Consider the following 26,519-nt stretch of genomic DNA (forward strand, 5'->3'; position numbering starts at 1 on the left):
CCATCCTAAGTGAAACACAAGTTCTGTTTTCCAGTTGACAAGTATATAACATGGCTCTTAAGGCTACACCCACATTGTAAAAGCCAGTGATGTCAATCACAGCAGGTAAGATGTCAGCCACCTGAGTCATGCAGAGTTTGACCACATGAGACTCACCCTAGGACTTAAATGCAGTGAGTTCAAGGACTCACATGCTATGCTGCGTGGGCTCCTCCTTATGCCACTCCTTGACCCCATTGCACCCTGGGCCTCCACACCATAAGCCAGAGTGCAGTTCACTGGGCACAGTAGGACACACCTAGGCTAGTTTCCACTCCCATGGATGTTCTTGTGGCCTTATCAGAGCACTGTGACCACATCCCACATCTGAACAGCAAGCTAATCAACAGGATGCTCTAGGAGTCCATCCGTTTGTCTTCTTCAGAGACCCCATAATAGAGGGGGCAGAAATCCAGGCTTTAGGGAGCTACCACAGCCTTGATTGTTCATTTGTCCCAGCCATTCTGCCTTTGGCAAAGTTACAGCTCTGCCAGGCCCAGCCATGTTGTCTTCAACATGTTTGTGTGTCAGTGATACTTGTATGAACTATGCTACACGTTGGCCTAGAGGCTGGGCTTTCCTCTTGCATTTCCAGCAAGACTACAGAGTTCCCGGGGGAGACGCTCATGGCTCTTCATGTTCTGACAGCACAGTCTGCAGATGTCTCTAAGGTATTGGACATCAGACCCCACTGAGGAGTGAGAGGCTTTCAGTGGCTTATAGACCCAGGGCCTGGGCATGATGGCCTTTATTGTGTGTTTGATAGCATGTATGCTCTGCTCCAAGTGTAGACAGACACTCCCCATGCCTGTAGTCTGTGCTTGGAGTGTGGGTACACACTCTCCATGCAAACAGCTGTCTACGCACACACAGATGCCATTTTCATGATTTACACCTGTTATCTTTGATGTTTCTTTTAAAAGACAATCATATAAAGTTACTGTGATTTTGTGCTGGCTTTCTTTACCCAGCCCACAGATGAATATTGGAAGGAGACTCGAATCTGCGTGGGCTCCTCCTTATGCCCATACCCTGACCCCATTGCACACTTTTAGGCAGAGGCATGGCAGAGCGTGGCCTGTAATTGTCCTGTCCATTCCCTGTGGATTGTGACCACAGTCTGCAGTTCTGCACAGCCTGGCATCCAAGGAAATTGGCATAGTTCCCTACAATGTCTCCACAGGCCCAGAAGAAGGACATAAATAGAATCTTTATGAGACCCAAGTGGCTTCTCAGGGTCAGCCAATGCTCTTGGCTCCTTCTTGTCTCTGAAGACACAGGGCACAGGTCCTGACCTACATGCACCTGTAGCTGCTGCACACACTAAGGATGACTTGTGCTGGCCTCTGATGCTTCTGGGAGTCCTGAAAACCACAATCCCTGGGCCAGGGGACTAGTGAGGGACAAGTGAGCACAAGGCCCCTGCCTGCTCCCTGGAGACCAGAAGCCCCAGCAGGGTTCTCACTGCTGTGTTCCCCAAGATAATGACAAGCACCTGTTACAGCAGGTCGTGCTCTGGTGGGAAAGTCAGACAGGCACATCCAAGGTGTACTGTGGCCATGCTGGGCCTGCCTGCTCTTCAGGGGCATACTCTGCCATGCCACTCAGCATATCCCAAGCTGTCTGGAGTGCTTTGGTCTCACAGGAATGCTGTGTTCATGGAGACACTGACAAACTAAGGACCAAGACCCTGTCAAGTACCCATCCACACATGACTCCTGCCAGGAATCAGCAGTATGGGCAACCACGTAAACATGGAGACATGGATTATTTCTTCCTTGGGAGCACTTGTGAACCACAGGGTGAGGTGACAAGCTCTAGACCAGGAAAGGATCAGGAGGAGCAGAGTGACCTCACCTGAACTTGAGGAATAGGGAACCCAGGAAGGGAAGTGACCACCCCTGGTTCACACAATTTAGGGACATATGTGGTGGGAAGAAGCTAAGTTGAGGCAGCCTGGACACATCCCAAGATAGCAGGTGATTGGGGGGAGCGGTGTAGGCTTGCATGAAATGATGTGTTTCTCTGTGTGTGTGTGTGTGTGTGTGTGTGTGTGTGTGTGTGTGTGTGTGTGTGCCTGTGTGTGTCTGTGGATGGGCCTATCCTGACACCAGACCTGACCGATGCCAGGCACCCACAGTTGGCACAGACCCCACTTTACACTAGGGTTTTTGTTCCCAGAGGTTTTCTAATGGAAGGTAATATGCGTCTCGTACAGGGCTAGTTCACCAGATTTTGTACGAAAGATGAAATCTGATCTTTAGAGATTGGAGTCTGAGCTAGCCTTGTGGACCCTCCTCTTCCCACTGTTCCCAGTCTGTTTCATGTCACAATGTCCAGGGAATAGAACCCTCAGTTCTGCCAGCACCTCTGTGTGAGGCATTGCATCAGCTGACATCCAGAATGGTTGTCCCAACTCCACATGTTCTGGCCGAGGTCAAGATGCACACAAGAAGGCCTAGGGGAGGAGGTACTGCCCCAACCAGCCAGACAGACTTCATCTACTCTAACAGATGTTAGGAGGAGGTGCAGATATGACTCACAAAAATGCATCCACTATTGGGCTCAACTACCAAGAACCTGTGAGCAGCAGTGACATTCAAGTCTCCTCTCATCCAAGTAAAGGGGCATCAAATACTTCTTTGGACCCTGGGCAGTAAAGAAATCTTGAGGGCTCCATGAGTAGATAACATACCATAAACCATATCAGAGCCCATGGACTGTACCTGCTTGATAACCCTGGACCTCCTTGGCTAAGGTGAGGAGAGGAGACCCCAAACAGCCCTATACCAGTGACTCAGAAACACTGTCATAGGGGTTGGGGATTTAGCTCAGCAGTAGAGCGCTTGCCTAGCGAGCGCAAGGCCCTGAGTTCGGTCCCCAGCTCCGGAAAAAAAAAAGAAAAAAAAAAAAAAAAGAAACACTGCCAGACAGGATGAATCAGCCTCCACAACCTGAGATGTGCAGTAAGGGTTCTTTTCCATTCCGTACAAAGATGTCTGGTTTGCAGAGTCTCAAATGGATCTGAGACATACTGCAAGGGAGGCTTTGTGTTGGGTGCAGTAGTTAAAACCAGGACATGAGAAGGGTAACTGCAGAGCTGTGATCTCGGAAATTCTGCAGTACCCAGTTTGGATTATTGGAGCCTAGGCAGGCTTTGCAGCCATAGACCTCCCTCTACTGCCCATGTCCCTTCATGACACCTTCTCTAGCAGATAAGACCAGAGTCCAGGCTGCTTCAGGGCTAACAAGACACTTGTTTCTCTCATACACTTATGCTCCTGAGAATCCTAGTAGCTTACAACCAGAAACAGGAAAAATAGAGCCCATCAAAAGCCCTATGATTAAGTCAGAGCTAGTCCCATCTCCTACAAGTGGGCAGAGAAAGGCGACTGATGTGGTGGGCAGAAGTGGTAAGGGCCAACAACTGACTTGCTTGGAAAAGGCTGGAGACTGGTCATGCTGGAATGATGTCAAGCAACCTTCAAGGCTGGCTGGCACAGAAAGGGCTGCTGTATATCTCTTGCCCAGACCACAATATCCTCCAGGGTTCTGTCTTCACCAGGCCAGTATAGGAAGAGGTAGCACCTGAACTTCATGCCATTGAGAGAGCTAACCTCTTGAGGAACCAGCTGGTCCACCAGTGTGCAGTCTCAGGTTTCGCTGGGTGAGAGAGTCGTGGGCTGTCTGTATGATTGAACAGACACTTGTTGTCCAGGCTGAGGACATACTGGGCACCTCTGCGGTTGTTCTCTGCCTCTTCAACCTACAGGGAGATACGAAAACATGGAGGTAGTCCGCACCCTGACTTTTGGCGCTTTCTATGCTCCTACAATCCCAGGACTGAAGCTCTACATAGACCATCTAATTCTGGCAGAGTCGATCTGTCATGGGCCAGATAAGCCATCCTGTTGGTTGCTCTGTCTTAGCTTTCATTACACACTGCCCTCTATTTTACCTCAGGCTGTCTCCTCCAAGCATCCCAGCATGCATCAGCTCCATATCCTGCCCAACATACCTTAGGGTCCCTGATAATTCCAGATACTTTAATGTTCTCCCAGGCTGCACTGTGGGCTCTTGTGTGCCTCACATTCATCCTAGAAGTTCTTGGGAGCCTCCATGCCATGGCATAGGATATCTTTGTGTCCACACTGAGCCGAGTGATTCCATCCAGTATAGGATTCTCTCCCTATTGTTGAATGTTGGCACTTATGTTTTTAGGGAATAACTCTGCATGTGGTCAACACACATTACCCTGGAAGACCCGAGAGTTCAAGGACGGCCAACTTTCACTTAAGCAAACTTGTCCACAGACTGCGTGGGTCCCATCAGCTGAGAGTAGCCTCCACATTCCAGTGATGTGCAAACTTCTGCTTTTAAGTCATGATGGACTTTAGGATCTAACCTGAGGACCCTACACAAGGCACAGGTAGGTGATGTGTAAATGAGGCATTGTTACTGGGTCAGGTCTTCAGTGCAGTGTCTTAAGCTGACAGGCTTTTGGGAGGGCATATGCTTCTCTATTAAATGAGCTGGCTCCTCTGAAGGCCTCAACTCTGCTGTGTCTGCCGCTCATGCTCCCTCCTCCAAGAATCTAACTGTCCCTAGCTCTCTGTGACTGGCTGGTCAGTCAGCCTTCATGCCAGTCCACAGCCACTCTATAAAACAGAGCCCACACTGTCCTCTGCAGAAATTTCACAGGGCTGCTGCTTTAGTCTCTCTGTTGCGCTATGGGGGTCCAAAGTCAAGTTTCTTAGGTCTCTAGGGGTCCCTGAAAAGGCTTTAGAACAAGGTAGAGGTGAGGAAATCAGGAAATAAACTCCTGCAGTACTTCATGACTACCACTGGAGGGCTCTACACCTTTCTGGTCCTAGTGTGCCACTCAGCAAGCCCTCTCACTCACTCTAAGCTTCTGAGCCTGATGGAGAGGACTCCTGCTAAACCCAGTGCTCCCAAGAAACTGGCTGTATCGGCAGGGCTAACTGTAGCGGATTCTCCATGACCCTGAGAACACAATTTGGAAATCTCGGGTAGGCAGGGTGTGTGGGGGAGCAACCAGGGCTGGATGGAGACCTTACCCAGAATTTGATCTCCAGCCCTGCATTCTGATTAGCATGAACTACACTCCTGTGAAGGTCTCTGGGTGGTTCCTGAAATTAGGTGGAGGAAGAGGAGGAGAAGGAGGAGGAGGAGAAGGAGAAGGAGGAAGAAGAGGAGGAGGAGAAGGAGGGGGAGGAGGAAGAGGAGGAAGAAGAGGAGGAGGAGAAGGAGGGGGAGGAGGAAGAGGAGGAAGAGGAAAAAACAAGTAAGCAAGGACAAGACAGTCGCATGGCCTGTATTCACTGCAGTGGCCCATCGTATCCTAGGTGTTTTCCTGCCCTAACTGTGAAGCAGGAACCAAACACCACTCCTCATGGGACTGTCTGAGATGAGGCCAGCTGTGGGTCTGAACTGTCAACAAGGAGGACGGGAGCTGTCTGTGCCATACATCAAAGCATAGTGTCCCACGTAAGTCCATATCACAAATGATGCCATCTCCTCCCCAGACTGGCTCAAATAAGGGTTAGGAGTGCCTCATGAATGCCAAGCTCTCCCCTACTACTGCAGACCCATGAATGGTGCCTTCTCAGGGCCCATCTATCCTGAGCCCAGGGAGCAGCCAGAGGGCATATTCATGCGATTTCATACTCAGGTCAATCTGCTATCCTGTACCCCATGTGTCGGGACTGAAACTCAGTGCTCAAGACCACTTTTTTTTCTGGACAAGACTTTCAGAATGTGGTCACACACAGTGTTAGTGACACATTGCATGCCCATGACTGGTATTCATTGTAGCCCTGAGCACCCAGGGATTCAGATCTGCATTGGCCAGATCAGACTCTTCGCTACCTGGTCCTATAGCTCACCTCCACTGTAGTTCCATGTATCCTGACTGCTGCAGCTGCACCAGAAGCTACCAGATGTCTTCCCACAGAATCGTACTGTAATGTGGGCTCATCCACAGACATCTCACACTCTCCCTGCTGGGAGTTAGGCTGGATGCCTCCTTGTGAGAGCTGCCTTGCCTTGTGGAGCAGAGAGGGAAGCAGTGGAGGAGATGTTGTCTGCTGCTCTTATTGTCCTCAGTGCCCAGGGCTTCCCTGCGGTCTGGGTTCAGATCCAGCTCCAGTGAATCACTGATTAAATTCAGCCCATAGAAGCTGCAAACACCATGGGGCACAGGGTAGACCAGGAATGAGGGGCAACCAAGCAATCCAGGACCCTGTGTGGACCAGGGAAGCCAATAATCCAGGTCACCTCTCAGGCAGGATGCAAGGCCAGGACCTCTGTGTGCCCAGACAGAGGTAGATGGGACCCTGACTCCCACAAAATGCTCCTTCAGAACTATTACATCATCAGCTTTGAGAAAGTCGTCCTCATTAAGGACTTTCCGCACAGCTTGCACTGCCATCTAACTCTGTCTTCCAGGGGTGATCCTCTTCAGGAATATTGACATGTCTTCTATGAATGGTTAATATTCTGATAATTTGTTTCATAAACATTGCTCAGCATAGTATCTGTCTCCAAAAGAAGTCATTCAGCAATTATCCCAGGACAGGGAAGCAAAGTCCTCCTCCTCCTCCTCCTCCTCCTCCTCCTCCTCTTCCTCCTCCTCCTCCCACTCCTCCTCCTTCTCCTCCTCCTTCTTCTCCTCCTATTCCACTTTTCCTATTACTTATTCCTCCAGATTTTTCTCCTCCTCCTCCTGCTCTGCCTCCTCCTCCTGCTCCGCCTCCTCCTCCTCCTCCTCCTCCTCCTCCTCCTCCTCCTCCTCCTCCTCTTCCTCCTTCTGCTACTGCTAATGCTGCTGGTGCTATTGCTGTTACTCCTGTTGGTGCTGTAGCTTCTGCTGGTGTCTTTTCATTAGCAATGTGTCTGAAATCACCACCTCTTTATACACAGGATATGACAGAATTTCAAGATGGCACTGTGAAAGGAAAAAAGAATTTATTCTAAGCAAAAAAATATGAGGTAGAATACTTAGATTACCATTTGGAGCTTTGATTGCGTTATTATTTTATTACTTCTTCTCTTCTACTTCTCAGTTAACATTTTTGAAAGAAATCATTTAGAAATGTTACCAATCAGTAGGCCTTAGGAACAAAAAAAAATCAGTATGCAAAAAACTATGCATGCATCCAGGATTCTGACCATCAACAATAACCCACAAACTAGGTTGTTGATACTTATTCAATGACAAACCTTGTTATTAATTTTAAGGCTTAATGGAATGGGACGTCACATTTGAAAAGATAAGACTCTGTTCTGCAGCACTTGGGATTGATGACCACATGTGCTAGGACCAGTAGCCCATGGAGGAGTCCAAGATTCCATGAACCTCTAGTCCTCACCCTGTGAGAGCTATTGGCCTAAGGGGGGGGATGGATTCCATCTGAAGGGATGGGTCAGAAAGACAATTCTGTAGAGTGGGGAACTCAACAATCCTATTGGGTCCCTGCTGGGAATAGGAGAAATCAAGAAGAGACAGGAGGCTTGGTGTTGGGGAAACCTCAGAAAGAACTTAGAGAAGATACAAGGTAAGAATTGTGGGGAAAATGGAAACCAGAGACAGAGGAAGGAGGTGCATAGAGCAAACTGGAAAGGACAAAGCACCTGGAATATGCCTGCTGCTTGTTCTCTGGACTCTCCCTGTGTCTCATTTCTCGGGTGAGATGCTGTTCTGCCCCAGGCGAGGTTTCTTTCTCCTTGACAAGCAGCAACAAAGATTAATAAGGGCATTTGCTATATTCATGGTCCATACCTTAAAACCTCTGTGCCGGACCCTGCTGGGGATGGGCTTATCCTCTAATGGGGCTCTGTAGGAGAGTGGGTTGTCTTCTTTGATTTCCTTATTGCTACTCTTCTCACTGAAGATGCTTGTTTGAATGCATGGGACACTCATGGCACATTTGTGATAGTGGTCCTGTGTAGGTGTCATCGGTAGTGGCCTGAGACGACCAGCCACAGTGGTTCTTTTGCCTGCTTTTAGATGACCCTTCTGGCCAAAGTGAGATACTTGACCATGGGAGAATGACACCCGCAAGGTGCCAAGGACTGGCAGGCTTCCACTCCTCTTTCATTGTAATCTAAAAGCAGCAGCAGGATCAAGGCTAGGGAATGGGAATGTAACGGGACGCACTTGCTGTGCCTGGGCTGTGCAGCCATACCCTGGGAGAGCCTGCTGTTGTAGGAAGCAATAAGTTGCCATTTCCTCATTATATTTTCTTTTTATTAGGTAGTATTTTATTACAGAGGCTTGAAATCCCATGCATTTCATCGCACCCAAAATTTCAGGGTCTGGCCTGAGGGGAAGCAGTTCTTCACAACGACCTGTGAACCCCTTCCCGTGTACTTTGAACCAGGCGTGTTTCATCACCTCACTGTCTGTTGGTCTATACATTGGATTTACTGTTAGTAATTGACTAAGGAGGTTCTCCAGTTCTTCTGAAACCCCACAGGGGGCAGGATACACCCCTGAAACAACTTGTTTTTGTAATTTTTGGATGATCACTGAATCAAATGGGAGCTTTCCCACTACCATATAATACAAGACCACTCCTATTGTCCACATGTCATTATTCGTCCCGTCATACAGAAGTCCAAGGAAGAGTTCCGGGGAACCAAAAGAGTACGCACCTCAGTGCTGGTTTAGCATTTGTCCAGGTTGTGTTTTGGTGCTAAGCCCAAAGTCGATGACTTTGACCTTTTTGTTTTTATCGATCATTGTATTGTCCAGTTTCAGGTCTCGGTGAACAATCCCCTTTCCATGGCAGTAGCTCACTGCTGATAATATCTGTTCAAATATTTGCCGAGCCTCATCCTCCTCTATGTGCCCTGCCTCTCTGATGTACTGGTGGAGTTGTTGGCCTTCCACCAGCTCCATTATGAGGTATATTCTAGTTTTGTTTTCAATGACTTGTAAGAGAGAAACAATGTTGGGGTGGTTGATCTTTCTCATTATGTTTGCTTCTGTCATGGCTGGCTGGAATCACTGCTTGTCCTTTCGGAGAACTTTGATCGCCACCGGGGAACCTGTGAGCCAGTGGTCGGCAAGGAGGACCTTGGCATGGCTTAATTTTCCAATAGTCTTCAATACTTTATATTGGGAATGAAAGGTTCCCTCCTGAGTGATACTGGGATCGGGGCTAGGAGGTGGTAACTCCTCCTCAATCTCTGTAGGCATTTTATCAGTACTAATGATACCTAAAAATAACAAAAAATGGAATCAAATAATGAAAAAGATGGAGCAATTCAGGAACTAAAATTACACATGTGGATCCTAAAAGAAACAAACGAAACAAAAAGAAAAAAAATAAAAACAAAGAAAAGACTAGACTAGAAAAATAGAGTAAAATTATTAAAAGGGGGAAAATATGAAGCATCATAAGTAAAAGCCACCCAAATAACCAACCCCAAAAGAGAAAGCAAAGAGCACACACATACTAAATGCAATGATCTAAATAAAAATCGTCATACTACAATAGGATTGGGCGGCCAAATCTGATCAATACTGTGAATGGATGTAGTTTGAAGAAAAAGGTCAGATGAAAGAAACGAGAGGAGAAACAATTAGTATAAGACAAAACAAAGAAATATAAAAAAACCAACACTTAAGGGAAAACTCCATTGAATTTCAGGACCCAGTGATCCACAAAACTCCACAACTCTCCAGAGCAAAATACTGAAAATTAAAATTAACCAATCACAAGGAATAAGGCAGTTAAATATCAGTGAATAGTAAACCTTAAACAAAGGCCGAAGAGTCAAAGTGTCACAAAGCGCAAATTTGTATCAAGTCTAAGCCAATGATTGCTTGTACTCAATAAATAGAGAAACAGGAATAATGTAAAAGGAAGAAACCGCAGGACATTGAAAATGGAGATAGAGTGAATCATCTGACTGCAGAAACGTAAATAATCAAAACAATAATATAGCATGTGAGAACATAAAAACCACCACCAAACTGAATCCAGCAATCCATAATAAATAAATAAATAAATAAATAAATAAATAAATAAATAAATCAATAAATCAATAAAGCATAACTAAAAATCAAAACCACAATAAGGAAATAGCCAGTGGTCTTGAGAATATATGGCCTAATTCTATCTCTTAAACAGAGAAAAAAAAATCAAACCATAAATGAGCAGGCAGCCGTCTACGTAGGCCTTTAATCTGATATTATGGGGTTGGCATATCAAATCCTTGGGAGCCACTGGTAAGCCAACACAGGTACTTGGGCACCTGCAGGCCAGTGAGAGAGCCTGTCTTGAAAATACGGTTGATGACCTACCTCAGGAACAGCAGCTGGGCTGGCTTCTGGGCTCTACATTCTCTTGCACTGAGGTGCAGGTAATATAGATACAAGAAGGTGCAAAAGGGGATGGGCACGTGTGTACACACACACACACACACACACACACACATAGGCACACACAGAAGCACACACAGAAATACACAAAAGTGTACTTATACACACAGACAAACTCTTACAAACACCCAGATTCACACAAAACCCAATCACATATGAACAGGTACACACATACTTACACACAAGCACACCAATAAAAACGCACATCACAGACACACACAAACATACACACGGGGACACACACATGCACAAGAAAACGTACACACATACAAACACATACACACAAACAAACCTGTAAACTCACACACTCCTATATATACTGACAAACACGGGCCAAAGTGTACACACAGTCACACACAAGCAAATCTGTCAACACACATCATCCTACACACATTGATACATACACATATACACAGTACAGTAAAATCCAATACAACCACACACAGCTCACAAGATACAACCAAGTCCCAGAGGGCTCCACTCCACACCTCCTCTCAAAGCACTCAAAGAAATCCAGGCCTCGCTACAGCTTAACATCTGTTGGCTGGACCTCCTCATGAGGTCACAATAGGACCTGTCATGACATGGTTGGGAAGGGCTTCAAGGATCTGGCTTCTGTGGGCTATGGAGAGACTTTAGGCTTTTAGAAATCAAAGCCTGTAAGATGTTTACCTCTCCTCAGTTCTCTGTTTTGAATATTTGCTGTGCCTCCTGCTTCAAAGTCGTCATGTCTATGCTCGCTGTGTCACTTTTTCTTTGAATTCTGAATGATTAGCCTCAAACTGATGGTACACTGTTAAAAAAAATTAAAAAAAAACAAAGCTGTGTTTCTAAACTGACCCATCAAGATGACACTGATTTCATAAATCCTCAGAAAGGCTTTAGGTTATCATCAAACACCTGAGACCAAGCTGCAGGGATAGGCAGAGCACTTGCCTCCCAAGGGTAAGGAATTGAGTTTCAATCCCCAAAACCCCCATCAATGTTGGATGCATCAGCAAAGCCCATAAGCTCAGCATCTTTGGAGTGGGGAGGGGTTGGGGCTTGAAGACAGGTGGTCTGACATGCAGGCATGAGGACCTGACCAGAGGATGGCCTCTGACAGGACATGGGGTAGTGGTATGCATGGACACCTAGGCACATAAGGGGGTATGAATACACAGGCAGACACTTCCTATCAAACAGAGGTTGGCATGATGTATAGAAAACCAAGTCCATCCTGAGTGTAGGGCTCACTTTAAATATTAAGGTCCAGTGATGGAAGAGGCATGTATGAGGACAAGGAGCTCTGTGCAACCTGGGGCCAGAAGGAACAGAGTGGCTATGCTGACACAGTTGAAATGAATTCTCAATCACAGTCTGTGACAGCCAGGTCACAGGACCCAGTCTGCTGTGTTATTTGTGAGCAGCCAGTGCAGCCAGAAGCTAACTATTGAGCACTGACTGGCCCAAGCCCAGAAAGGGTCTCTGTTTCTCAGAGTGCTGGGGGCAGTGCAGTGTGTAGCGCTTTCCTTCTGAAGACTCTTCTGGGGTTTGGAGTCCCCTGTAGAGTACTATCATGGCTGCAGACACTAAGCCTGGGAGGAAAGATCCTCATCTGTAGAGTTCACTGAAAGGCCTGAGAGCAGAAAAGGAAAGAAACAGCAAAGTGTGCCACCTCTGCTCACTGTGGTTCAGCTTCTGCCTTTGCAGCTGAGCTCAGGTGCCCTGGAGTCCTCCCTAGCCTGAGTCAGTGATCTCAAGTTTAAGTCCCTACTTCCTGGTTTGTAGTATCAAACAAAGCACAGTTTCAGGCAAGAAAAGCTGTGAACACCATCTAGACATTGTTGTCTACATTTGAGGGGGACTGTTGAGCCCCAAAGGGAGCAAGGGTTACAAGGTCAGGTATTATAGGAATGGCCAGGGTTGGAATCCAAGTTCCAATCTCCCTTTGCTCTGGGCAGAGGGTAGGCCTGGCAATTGGTTCCTGCTGTGTACATGGGGAGAATCAAAGGGTCTTATGGGATCGCTGGCACAGACCTGCCCAAGCATGGCTTAGGGAGCCTCACACCAACTCAATATTTGATGTGTTCCCAGTTTTGTCTACCACCCTCAGCTGTGTGCCATTTTCCCTGCCTCCTGCAAGGTACTCTAAATATCTTCCTATAAAAGGCGATCAAGGAGGAGTTGCACAAAAACAGGTGGGGCTCTGTGGGGAGGTTACATGGGCTAAAACATTAGAGGGCCACAGTCCCAGGACTGATGCTGGATGGACACCCTCCTCTGACATCCAACAGAGAGATCTTCACAGAGATCAAGAGAAGGCTTCTCTGAATAGCTGTGCAGAGCACCTCCGATTCATGGACTTAGGACTGACACCCATAGGATGCGTTTGAGGAGCCGATTGTGATTCAAGGGCTCATCTGCCTGGGTCCATGTGCCTCTAGAGATGAGCCCAGGACTTGGCTGTGGATGGTTATGGGGTCAGATCAGAGGATGGGAAGGGGCTTGTCCTTGGCTCCTGGGAGTAGAACAATTTTTCTTTCCCTGCCCCTACTTTTTTTGCTTTTCTTTCCTTGGCATAAGGAGGGACTGGAAGAAGTCTATCTATGGGGAGTGAGGCTGGCTGGGAAACTGCTCGCTGTTCTACATTGTCATGCAGCTGGGGGCTTGGGGTTGTTGGCAGGATAACCTCTGCACCATTCCAGTCTGCTTCTCTCCACTTTATCCATGCATCACTGTCCCAGGGCTGGGAGACCTGGATACAAAAGTCCCACCTGTAGCTTCCTGTCCAGGGATGGAGTCCCTCAGTGAATGGATTCCAGATGGTTCTGTGTAAAGCTACATCGAACAGGGTAGTTACTGAACATGTGGGTACATGGAGGAGGATACTGCACTGCACCCACCCACATTTCATATAAAACCAATCCTCATGCTCTGGTACTAATTGGTTCTTTTTATACCTTTCACCATTTTTGCTATTCACTGTACTGTTAAGGGTGAATTTTCATTGTTTCACTTCTGCAAAAAGACAGAGTTTAGCATTGGAGACTCCCTACAGCCTGGCTGGAAGGGAGGCCTACACCCATGTGTCCTTCTAGGAAAAAGCTCTTTCATAGGATGCCTCCCTGAGTCCCAGGATGTGTGGAGGGCTGTGTGCCCTACCCAGGGTTGACCTCAGTATATTAACGGGAGCAGAGGCTTCTCTCTGATAGAACAGTACCACCCTCCTGCAAGATGTCTATGATGGTTTGTATATGCTTAGCTCAGGGAGTGGCAATATTAGGAGGCGTGGTCTTGTTAAAGTAGGTGTGTCACTGTGGGCATGGGCTTTAAAACCCTTTTCCTATCCACATGCAAGCCAATCTTCCCCAAGCAGACTTCAGATGAATATGTAGACCTCTCACTTACTCTGGCACCATGACTGCCTGGATGCTGCCATGCTCCCAGCTTGATGATACTGGACTGAGTCTCTGAACCTGCAATCCTGTGTCCATTAAAGTTGTCCTCATAAGAGCTGCATCGGTCATGGTGTGTCTGTTCTCAGCAGTAAACCCCAAACTGAGACAATATCAATGTTCCCTGCTCCAGCTTCCTGGCTATAGAAGCTTCACACATGACCGGTATTCTCTTGGGATATGGGCCTAATACGCTCTAGGCTGTCTGATTGATCTGAGAGTGTTAGGACATCCTGCTCCTAAGGGCATTGTTACTGTTCCCATGCAATACTGTGAAAACATCAGCAGGCTCATGCTTTCTTACCCCCCTGAACACAATGCTGCCTTTTCCAGGAGTGGATCCAACATATCTCAGAACCTCCTCAGGAACTATGTGTTTCCCAAGGATTACCTGCACTTGCTTACACACCCCTATTCTGTGTCCTGAAAACTTTTCAAAGCCCATTCATCTGAGACTGGTGAGTTCAGGACAGTAGTCCCAAGTGTCTTGTCCTACGCTGACAGTTCATTCTCATGAGGCATCACTTACCCTTGACAGAGGATTTTTCCAAGGGGCATTGGATGTGCAGGAGAATTGTGTGTGCTGACTCCTGTCAGATCAGCACAGGATACCATCAAGGCCCCATTTGCTCTTGATTTTGGAACTCATGGTCTTGGCACTGTCTTGTTATTTAGGTCCCTGTCAGTCCCTAATTGAATTTTAGCATGGGAACCCAGGGCAGTTGTCTTCAAAGATATTCCTAGTATGGGCCACATCTTCACCTTGCCAGACATAAAGCACAACAAAACACCAGGCAGGCAGAGAACCCTCAGGGGCTGGAACTGGAATGTTCAAACACTCTGGCTTGACCTTGGCCAGCACAGATTCAGAGAACATCTTCTATGTAGGAAGATCTCCTTCCTCCTCTCAGAGTTTAGGACATCTAGATGTAGGCTAAGGTGCTGGCACAATGTGAGCAGAGGCAGCTCTCTGGGCTTGTTCAGTGTCAAAGCCTCCCTGCCACCCCTGTATCACAGTCACAGCAGCCCATCTCATGAGAATTCTAGGGCTGCTGATATCCTGGATGAATAATCCATGTTCTGCTGCTAGTTTCTTTGCTTCCACATGGACAACTGAGAGAAGGGATTGATTAAGTGTAGGTGAGGAAGCCCTGCAAATATCTACTTGGTGTTAATAAAGAAAATGGGTTCTGACTGGCAAGATCTTTGAATTAGATTTTGAAAAATGCCACCTAGGAACAGTTAGTAGGTACTCTCAGGAAGGCGCAGCATGGTGGGCACAATGGGACAGGATCCCTGAGGCTGGTGCAGTGGGCCAGGGTCTTTGGGGCACGTAAAACTGAGTAGGAAACGTGAGCCAGGAACAACCGGGCAGGGACCCTGGTCCAGTTACAACAGAGCAGGAATCCTGGGGGAGATGCAAGGGGGCATGAGTCCTGGGGAAGGGATCTTGTAGTTGTGGCCCTGTGGCATGTGCAACTGGCAGGGACCCTGGGGCAGGTGCACTGTGACGTGCACCCAAGCTGGAATGTTCAGACAGGTGTGTGTTTGCTTCATGCAGCTGCTGTCTGAAGTAGAGAACACTGGCAACTGCCCCAGAGGGGATTTTGGGAACTCCTTCCAAGAATCCCTTAGCTCCTAACTGAGAAGCTATACATTCCACAGATGGACCTTTATTGAGATGAGCAGATTCAAAGGGAGCTGCCTTGAATGAACAGCCAAAGAAAGCAGAAATGAAGAACAAGCAATTGCAGCAGACATGTTCAGTGTGTTTTCGACCAGAAAAGTAGGACTGGAAGAAACTGATTAAGTCAAATCACTTCTCTGTCTATCCATCCATCCATCCATCCATCCATCCATCCATCCATCCATCCATCCATCCACCCACCCACCCATCCATCCATCCATCCATCCATCCATCCATCCATCCATCCATCCATCCATCCATTTCCCTGAGGTAAGTCAGCTTTTATTTCTGAGAAGGTCAAAGCAGCGCTCACTTGTGGTGACAAGGAGGATTGCAGGCAGTGAGATTAGTGGGTATTTATTTATTTATTTATTTATTTATTTATTTATTTATTTCATGATCTGCGATAGACTGCCACTTGTGGCCAGTCCCCATCTGCATCAGCTGTACCATAAACCCAGTCTCAGTGTGACACAGAAAAGGCCTAATTGGAAAGTATGTCCTCTCTCTAAGCGACACTGTATAATAACATACTCTGGACTGCAGGTCAGTCAAGGCCTGTGTTTAGGAGACTTGTGGACAGATGAATGTCTGTGAGTCTGGACTTAGACTCTGTGAGGGCTCAGGTCACCTGACTGTCCTGAAGCTTCCCACTGTGATTTATTTCCCTCCTACAGAGCCAGACACCTGAGCAACTGCATTTCCTGGTAATCCCCTAATCCTCTTAAACTGTGTAGTGTGTTCAATCTCAGGGAGGGCCTGGGAATCTGAGAGACACCACTGAGCCGTCTGGGCCTGGCTGACTCAACCTGAGGCTACTCTGTGTGTCTTCATTTTGCTCACCCTCAAGAGACCTCAAAAGTCAGCCGTGAGCTTGCTGAGAGGTCAGGAACCTCCATATTGGCCCAAGAGCAACTGTCCTCTTTTACAGGTTCATCCACAGAGCTTGTAATTCTGATTGGTGCAACAGTCAGGAAGAGTGAAAGATGTCATCTCCCAAGGACAAGTGCTGTGCTAGTGGACACTGAGGAACTTCAGAGATCAAACCCTTCCCCATTCTTCTCCAGCCTCTCTTGTTCTTCGTTGAGATGTTTCCTGAAGATCTAAAAGATCCAGGCAATCCATGACATGGGTTTGAACATAATCTCGACATTTTATTCATTGCCTGATAACTAAGACTAGGTAAAATTTATTTATTTATTCATTCATTCATTCATTCATTCATTCAATCATTCGTTATACATACGTACAAGGTAGCTGTATTTAGAAAGACCAGAGAGGGCATCAGATGTCATTAGAGACATTTGTGAGCCTCCATGTGTTTGCTGGGATTTGAACTCAGGACCTCTGAAAGAGCAATCAGTGCTCTTAGCCACTTATCATTCTTTCCATTTTCCAGGCTAACTTTTTTACTTCCATTAATGTCTTCTTTATTCAGGTTACATCCTGATCCCAGTCACTCTCCCTCTTCCCTTCCCAGTCCCACCTTACAAATCCTTTCTACCATAATGCTCTCCCTTCTCTTTGGACAAGGGGAGACTCCCTGGGTACCACACCACCCCGGGACATCTAGTCCCAAGTGGCCCGAGCACATTCTGCCCCACAGATTTACAATCAGGTAGTCCGGGTATGGGGAACAGATCCAATGGCAGGCAACACAGACTGAGACAGTCCTGGATCTACTTGTCAGATGACCCACATGGAGACCAACGGCAGATAGCTAACCCGGCTCTGGGGTTGGTTGCACAGGCTCTAGCATACTCCATGGTCCAAGGTATCTAACGGTAGGGGACTTCTTGTAGTGTTTTAACCCAACCAGTTGCCTTGTCACTCTCCCCCCTCTCTTCCACAAGACTTACTGAGCTCCATCTGAGGATTGGCTGTGGCTTTCAGCCGCTGAGTGAAGCCTCTGGAGACAGGTGTGCTACGTTTCTGTCTGCAAGTAAATCAGAAAGAATATCATGAATAGCATCAGAGGTTTTGTCTGTCACATGAGACAGATCTCACTTTGTGTCAGTCATTGACTGGTTGGTCCCTCAATATCTGCTTTACCTTTATCCCTGCACACTTATTGGCAAGACAGATTTCGAGTTGAAGGTTTTGTGACTGTATTGATGTCTCCTTCCTCTTCTAGAAGTGTTTCTTGTTACAGGAGGTGGCCATTTCGTTTTCATGCTCTGGTAAGCCTGCAAGGGAGGCGTTGTGTTGGGTACAGTAGTTAAAAGCAAGACCTGGGAAGAGGAACGGCAGAGTTGTGATCTAGGACTTCCTGCAGCAGCCAGCTCTGGGTCCTGGGAGCCTAGGCAGGCTTTGCAGTCATAGAGCTCCATCCACTGCCCAAGTCCCATCCTGACACCTTCTCCGTCTCTATTACAGACCATTGTAATGCAGGCATAGTCGCTCTGTCCTGGGCCCGATAGGCCATCCTACCCTGGAAGAACAGAGAGTTCAAGGACGGCCAAATTTCACTTAAGCAAACTTGTTCTCAGACTGTGTGGTTGCTCTGTCTTCACTCTCATAACACACTTTCCTCTACGTTGCCTTAGGCTGTATCCTCCAAGCATCCCACCATGCATCAGCTCCATATCCTGACGAACCTACCTTAGGGTCCCTGATAATTCCAGATACTTTAATGTTCTCCCAGGATGGACTGTGGGCTCTTGTGTGGCTCACATTGATCCTAGAAGTCCTTGGGAGCCTCCATGCCATGGCATAGGATGTCTCTGAATCCGCACTGGCCTGAGGGATTCCATCTGGCACAGGATTCTCTCCCTATTGTTGAATTTTGGCACTTATGTTTTTCAGGAATGGCTCTGCATGTGATCAACACACACTACCCTGGAAGACCAGAGAGTTCAAGGACGGCCAACTTTCACTTAAGCAAACTTTTTCACAGAGTGTGTGGGTCCCATCAGCAGAGAGTAGCCTCCACATTGCAATGATGTGCAAACTTCTGCCTTTCAGCCATGATGGACTTTAGGATATACCATGAGGACCCTACAGAAGCCACAGGTGGGTGATGTGTAAATTGGGTATGTTATTGGGTCAGGTCTTCAGTGCAGTGCCTTAAGCTGACAGCCTTTTGGGAGGGCATATGCGTCTCTATTAAATGAACCGGTTCCACTGTTGGCCTGCAGTCTGCTGTGTCTGCCGCTCATGCTCTCCTCCAAGTCTCTAACTGTCCCTAACTCTCCTTGACTGGCTGGTCAATCAGCCTTCATTCTAGTCTAGAGCCATTCTACAAACACAGATCCCAGACTGTCCTCTGCCGACGTTTATCAGGGCTGATGGTTTAGTGTCCTGGGTACCCTATGGGGTTGCAAACTCAAGTTTCTTAGGTCCCTATGTGTCTGACAAAAAGCCTTTAGAACAAGGTAGATGTGAAGAAATCAGGAAATAAACTCCTGCAGTACTTGATGTCTACCACTGGAGGGCTCTACACTTTCCTGGTCCTGGTGTGCTACTCAGCAAACCCTCTCACTGGAAGGCTCTGTGCCTGAAGCAGAAAACCTCTGCTAAACACAATGTTACCAAGAAACTGGCTGTATCTTCATGGCAGCCTGTAGAAGATTCTCCACGACCCTGAGGACCCAATTGGGAAAACTTAGGTAGGCAGGGTGTGGGAGCCACCAGGGCTGTATGGAGACCTTACCCAGAATTTAATCTCCAGCTGTGCATTCCGATTAACATGACCCACACTCCTATGAAGGTCTCTGGGTGGCTCCTGATATGAGTTGGGGGAGGGGGGAGGACAAGGAAGCTGGGTCAAGACAGAAGCACTGTCCTTACTCACTGCGTCTGGGCTTGTTCCTGCCCTAACTGGGAAGAAGGAACCAAACACCCACTCCTCATGGGACTGTCCGTGATGAGGCCAGCTGAGGATCTGAACTGTCAGCAAGAAAGACAGGAGCTGTATGTACCACAAACCAGAGCACAGTGTCCCGCATTAGCCCATCTCTCAAATGATGCCATCTCCTCCCCAGAGTGGCTCCAGTCTGGGTTAGGAGTGGGTCATGTATTCCGAGCTCTCTGCTACTCCTGCAAACACAGCAATGGTGCCTTCTCATGCTCATCTATACTGAGCCTAGGGAGCAGCCAGAGGTCATACTCATGGGAATTCAGACTCAGTTCAATCTGCTATCCTGTAGCCCATGAGTCTGGACTCAACTTTACTGGTCAAGGCCAGTGGTTTTTTTCCTGGACAAGACTTTGAGAATGTTAGTGACACATTGTATGCCCTTGGCTGGCCTTCACTCTAATAGCCCTGAGTGACCCTTCCAGCCTGCACCCAGGGATTCAGATCAGCATTGGCCAGATCAGGCTCTTTGCTACCTGTTCCTATAGCTCACCTCCACTGTAGTTCATGTGTCCAGGCTGCTGCAGCTGCTCCAGAAGCTACCAGATGTCTTCCCACAGAATCCTGTAGTCCCTGTGGGCTCATCCACAGACATCTCACACTCTCCCTGCTGGGAGTTAGGCTGGATGCCTGCTGTGTGGGAGCTGCCTTGGCTTGTGGAGCAGAGTCAGAAGCAGTGGAGGAGATGTTGTCTGCTGCTCTTAATGTCCTCAGTGCCCAGGGCTTGCCTGTGGTGTGGTTGTGGTCCAGCTCCAGTTAATCACTGATATAAATTCAGCCCGTAGAAGCTGCGTACCCCATGAGGCGCAGGGAGGACCATCACTGAGGGGGAACCATGCAATCCAGGACCCTGTTGGGATCAGGGAATATTCCAGGTCCCCTCTCACGCAGGATGCAAGGCTAGGAGCTCTATGTGCCCTGACACAGGGGCATGGGACCGTGACTCCCATGAAATGCTCCTTCATACCTATTACATCATCAGCTTTGAGAAGGTCTTCCTCAGTAAGAACATCCCACACTGCTTGCCTCTGCCATCTGGCTCTCTTTTCCAGGGCTGCATGCCCTCAGGAACATTGACTTGTATTCTATGAAAATTAATATTCTGTTAAATCATTTTGATAAACAGTTCTCAGCATGATATCTGTGTCCAGAAATAGTCATCAGCAATTCTCACGGGGACAGGGAATCAAAATCTTCTCCCTGCCCTTCATCCTCCTCTTTCTCCTCCTCTTCCTTCTCTTCCTCCTCCTCCTCTTCTTTCTCCTCCTCTCTTCATATTCCTCCTCCTCCTCCTCCTACCCTCCTCGTTCTCCTCCTCCTGCTGCTGCTGTGCCTAATGCTGCTTCTGCTATTGTTGCTACTCCTGTTGCTGCTGTAGTTTCTGCTGGTGTCTTTTCCATTGCCATGTGTCTGAAATCACCTACTGTTTTTACTGAGGACATGAAAGAATTTCCAGATGACACTGTGAAATAGACAAGACAATTTATTCCAAGCAAAAAAGACAGTGAGGTAGAATTCTTAGCTTACCATTTGGGGCTTTGATTTTCCTTACTATATTATAACTTCTTTTTTCTACTTCTCAGTTGAGGTCTTTGAAAGAAACCATTTAGACTACTACCTATAAAATTCAATAGATCACTAGGTCTTAGGAACAAAAAAAACCAGTATGCAAAACAATATGCATGCATGCAGGATTCTGACCATCAACTATAATCCACAAACTAGGTTGTTGATACTTATTCAATGACAAACCTTGTTAATTAGTTTTGAGGCTTAATGGAATGGGATGTTACATTTGAAAACATAAGACTGTGTTCTGCAGCACTTGTGATTGATGACCACATGTGAAAAGATCAGTAGCCCCTGGAGGAGTCCCTGAGCCCATGAACCTCTTGTCCTCACCCTGTGGGAGCTATTGGCCTAAGGGGTAGCTGGAGTCCATCTGAAGGGTTGGGCCAACTAGAAAACTCTGTAGAGTGTTGAACTCATCAATCCTATTGTGTCCCTGCTGGGAAGAGGAGAAATCAAGAAGAGGGAGAAGGCTTGGTGTTGGGGAAACCTCATAAAGAACTTAGAGCAGATACAAGGTAAGAATTGTGGGGAAAATGGAAACCAGAGACAGAGGAAGACCAGCATAGAGCAAACTGAAAAGGACAAAGCACAAATTTACCTGGGCTATGCCTGCTGCTTGTTCTCTGGACTCTCCCTGTGGCTCATTTCTGGGGGGAGATTCTGTTCTGCCCCAGGCGAGGTTTCTTTCTCCTTGGCATGCAGCAAAACAGCTTTATCAGGGCATTTGCTATATTCCTGGTCCACCCCTTAAAACCTCTGTGCCGTACCCTGCTGGGGATAGGCTTATCCTCTAATGGGGCTCTGTGGGAGAGTAGGTTGTCTTCTTTGATTTCCTTATTGCTACTCTTCTCACTGAAGATTCTTGTTGTTTGAATGCATGGGACACTCACGGCACATTTGTGATAGAGGTCCTGTGTAGGTGTCATCGGTAGAGGCCTGAGACGACCAGCCACAGTGGATCTTTTGCCTCCTTTTGGATGAGCATTCTGGCCATAGTGAGATACGTGACCGTGGGAGGATGACACCCGCAAGGTGCCAAGGACTGGCAGGCTTCCACTCCTCTTTGGTTCTAATCTAAAAGCAGCAGCAGGATCAAGGCTAGGGAATGGTGCTGCAAGGGAACTCACTTCCTGTGCCTGGGCTGTGCAGCCATCCCCCTGGAGAGCCTGCTTTTGTAGAAAGAAATAAGTTGCCATTTCCTCATTATATTTTCTTTGTTTTAAAGAGTGTTTTACTACAGAGGCTTGGAATCCAATGCTTTTCATGGCATCCAAAATGGCCAGGTCTGGTGTGAGGGGAAGCAGTTCTTCATAGGGACCTATCAATCCGTTCCAGAGTTCTTTTAACCAAGGGTGTTTCATCGCCTTTCTTGCTGTTAGTCTAAAGTTGGGATTTACCCTCAGTAATTTACTAAGGAGGTCCTCCAGCTCTTTTGAAACCCCACAGGGAGCAGGATATACCCCTGCCACTACTTGTCTTTGCAGTTCTTGGATGATCACTGAATCAAATGGGAGCTTTCCCACTACCATACAGTACAAGACCACTCCTATAATCCACATATCATTCTTCGGCCCGTCATACCGATGGCCAAGGAAAAGTTCAGGGGAACCAAAAGAGTACGTGCCGCAGTGGTGGTTTAGCAGTTTTCCAGGTTGAAATTGGGTGCTAAGCCCAAAGTCGATGACTTTGACCTTTTTGTTTTTATCAATCATTATATTGTCCAGTTTGAGGTCTCGGTGAACAATCCCCTTTCCATGGCAGTAGCTCACTGCTGACAATATCTGTTCAAATATTTGCCGGGCCTCATCCTCCTCTATGTGCCCTGACTCTCTGATGTACTGGTAGAGTTCTTGGCCTTCCACCAGCTCCATTATGAGGTATATTCTCGTTTCCTTTTCAATAACTTGTATGAGAGACACTATGTTGGGGTGGTTGATCTTTCTCATTATGTTTGCTTCCATCATGGCTGGCTGGAACCACTGCTTGTCCTTTCGCAGAACTTTGACAGCCACCGGGGTTCCTGTGAGCCGGTGGTGGGCCAGGAGGACTTTGGCGTTGCCCCCTTGCCCAATTGTCCCCAATACTTGGTATTGGGAATGGAAGTTGCCCTCCTCAGAGATACTGGGCTCGGGTGTAGGGGTTGGTAACTCCTCCTCAGTCTCTGTAGGCATTTTATCAGTACTAATGCTACCTAAAAATAACAAAAATGGAATCAAATAATGAAAAAGATGGAGCAATATAGGAGCTAAAATTACACATGTGGTACCTAAATAAACAAACAAAAGAAAAAGAAAAAAAACAAACAAAGACAAAGTAAAAACTAGACCAGAAAAATAGAGCAAAATTATGAAAAAGTTAAGGGGAAAATATGAAGAGTCATAAGTAAAAGCCACCCAAATAACCAACCCCAAAAGAGAAAGCCAAGAGCACACACATACTAAATGCAATGATGAAAATAAAAATCGTCATACTACAATAGGATTGGGCGGCCAAAGATGGTCAATACTACGAATAGATGTTCATTGAAGAAAAAAAAAAAAACAGATGAAAGAAATGAGAGGAGAAAGAATTAGTATAAGACAAAACAAACAAATATAAAAAGCCAACACTTAAGGGAAAACTCCATTGAATTTCAGGACCTAGTGATCCACAAAAATCCACAACTCTCCAGAGCAAAATACTGAAAATTAAAATTAACCAACCACAAGGAATAAGGCAGTTAAATATCAGTGAATAGTAAACCTTAAACAAAGGCCGAAGAGTCAAAGTGTCACAAAGGGCAAATTTGTATCAAGTCTAAGCCAATGATTGCTTGTACTCAATAAATAGAGAAACAGGAATAATGTAAAAGGATGAAACCGCAGGACATTGAAAATGGAGATAAAGTGAATCATCCGACTGCAGAACCGTAAATAATCAAAGCAGTAATATAGCATGTGATAACATAAAAACCACTAAAAAATGAAACCAGCAATCCATAATAAATAAATAAATAAATAAATAAAACAAAAAACAAAACCCCAATAAGGAAATAGCCAGTGGCGTGGCAATATGTGACCTAATTCTTTCTCTTGAAGTCATCCAAAAATCAATCAATCAATCAAGAAATAGGCAGCCAGCCATCTCCATAGGCCTTTAAACTGATATTATGGGGTTGGCATACCAAATGCCTGGGAGCGACTGGTCAGCCAGCCCAGATACTTGGGCAGCTGCAGGCCAATTCGAGAGCCTGTCTTGAAAATAAGGTTGAGAACCTACCTCAGGAACAGCAGCCGGGGTGACTTCTGGCCTCTACACTCTCTTGCACTGAGGTGCAGGTAATATAGATACAAGGGGCAAAAGGGGATGGGCACGTGCACACACAGACACACACACACACACACACACACACACGCACACACACACACACACGGGCACTCACACAGGCACAGGCACACACACAGGCACACACACAGAAATACACAGAAGTGAACTTATACTCACACAAACTCTTACAAACACCCAGATTCACACAAATCACGCATACTTACACACAAGCAAAGCTGGAAAAACACACGTCAGACAAATACACACATACACACAGGGATACACATACGCACAAGAAGACATACACACATACAAACACATACACACATACAAACCTGTAAACTCACACACTCCTACATATACTGACAAACACACAGGCAAAAGTGTACACGCACTCACACACAGGCCAATCTGTCAACACACACTCTCTTACACACACTGATACATACACATATACACAGTACAGTAAAATTCGATACAACCACACACAGCTCACTAGATACAACCAAGTCGCAGAGGGCTCCACTCCACATCTCCTCTCAAAGCACTCAAAGAATTCCAGGCCTGGCAACAGCTTAATATGTGTTTGCTGGGCCGCCTCACAATCGCTCCTCATGAGGTCACAATAGGACCTGTCAACATGGTTGGGAAGGACTCTGAGACCGTGGCTTCTATGGGCTATGGAAAGACTTTAGGCTGTTAGAAATAAAACCCTGTAAGATGTTTAGCTGTCCATAGTTCTCTGTTTTCAATGTTTACTCTGCATCCTGCTTTAAAGTCCTCATGTCTACACTCAGGGTGTCACGTTATCTTTGAATTCTGAAGAATTAGCCTCAAACTGATGGTATAGTTTTCTTTTTTTAAAGACAAAGCTGTTTCTAAACTGACCCATCAAGAGGACACTGTTTCATAAATCCTCAGAAAGGCTCTAGGTTATCATCAAACACCTGAGACAAAGCTGCAGGACTAGGCAGAGACTTGAGTTTGAATCCCCCAAACGCCTAATGGATGCATCAGCAAAGCTCATAAGCTTTCTCTGTGGAGAAGTTAACATGGACCAACAGATTAGAGGGCCAGAGCCCCAAACCATGCTGGGTGGACACTCTCCTCTGACATCCAACACAGAGATCTTTGTACAGAGATCAGGAGAAGGCTTCTCTGAATAGATGTGCAGAGCACCTCAGGCTCAGGGACTCAGGACTGACACCCATAGAATGCTGTAGAGGAACCCTTTGTGATTCAAGGGCTCATCTGCCTGGGTCCCTGAGCCTCTAGAGATGATCCCAGGACTGGGCTGTCTCTGCTTATGGGCTCAGACAGGGAGGTGCCAGGGGGTTTGCCCTTGGCTCCTGGGAGTAGAGCAGTTTTTCTTTCCCTGTCCCTGCTTTTTGAACTTTTCTTTCCTTGGGAAAATGGAAGGACTGGAAGAAGTCTGGCTATGGAGAGTGAGGCTGGCTGGGAAACTGCTCGCTGTTCTCCATTGTCATCCTGCTGGGGGTTTGGAGTTGTTGGCAGGTTAGCCTCTCAACCATTCCAATCTGCTTCTCTCCATTTAATCCATGCATCTCTTTCTCTTCGCTTCGTGACATGGTTGCACAAGTCCTACCTGTAGCTGCCACTCCAGGGCATAAGTCCCTCAGTGAGTGAATTCCAGATGGTTCTGTCTAGAGAGAAATTGTACAGGGTCGTTGCTCAGTATGTAGGAACATGGAAGAGGATACTGCACTGCACCCAAACACATTTCATATAACATCAATCCACATACTCTGGTACTCATCGGTTCTATTTACACCTTTCGCGATTACTGCTATTCACTGTACTGTGAAGTGTGAATTTTTATTATGTTTCACTTCTGCAAAGGAAGAGACAGTGTTTAGCACTGGAGATTCCAAAGGCCAAGCTGGAAGGGAGGCCTTGACACACAGGTGTGCTCCTGGGAAATAGCTCTTTCATAAAACTCCCCGTTGAATCCCATGATGGGTGGATTGCTCTATGCCCTATCTAGGGTTGACCTCAGTGTGTGTGTGTGTGTGTGTGTATATATATATATATATATATATATATATATATATATATATATATATATATATTAACTTGAGTATTTTTATATACATTTCCAGTATTCCCTTTCCCAGTTTCCGTGCAAACGTCCCCTTCCCTCCTCCCCATGCTCCCCCCCTTGTCGCCCTCCTCCCAACAATCTAGTTCACT

At 46.8% G+C, this 26,519-nt stretch overlaps 1 protein-coding gene, 1 long non-coding RNA gene and 1 pseudogene across 2 annotated transcripts; all 3 read right to left on the reverse strand.

Moving 5' to 3' along the window:
• Positions 1–7,343: 7,343 nt before the first annotated feature.
• Positions 7,344–9,799, reverse strand: LOC134485057 (sperm motility kinase Y-like; annotated as a pseudogene).
• A 6,129-nt stretch (positions 9,800–15,928) lies between these two features.
• Positions 15,929–17,512, reverse strand: LOC134485060 (uncharacterized). The gene is made up of 2 exons (XR_010062941.1): positions 17,434–17,512; positions 15,929–16,677 (listed from the first exon to the last, which is right to left on the reverse strand). It is a non-coding gene; the product is annotated as an uncharacterized LOC134485060 (long non-coding RNA).
• A 2,081-nt stretch (positions 17,513–19,593) lies between these two features.
• Positions 19,594–24,864, reverse strand: LOC134485056 (sperm motility kinase Y-like). Its single transcript, XM_063280865.1, has 2 exons — positions 24,261–24,864; positions 19,594–23,193 (listed from the first exon to the last, which is right to left on the reverse strand). The coding sequence occupies exon 2, from the start codon at positions 23,171–23,173 to the stop codon at positions 21,644–21,646; it is 1,530 nt and encodes a 509-aa protein (XP_063136935.1). The 5' UTR covers positions 23,174–23,193; positions 24,261–24,864; the 3' UTR covers positions 19,594–21,643.
• Positions 24,865–26,519: the final 1,655 nt, after the last annotated feature.

The sequence above is a fragment of the Rattus norvegicus genome, chromosome 1 (assembly GCF_036323735.1).
Source record: "Rattus norvegicus strain BN/NHsdMcwi chromosome 1, GRCr8, whole genome shotgun sequence".
NCBI classification, from domain to species: Eukaryota; Metazoa; Chordata; class Mammalia; order Rodentia; family Muridae; genus Rattus; species Rattus norvegicus.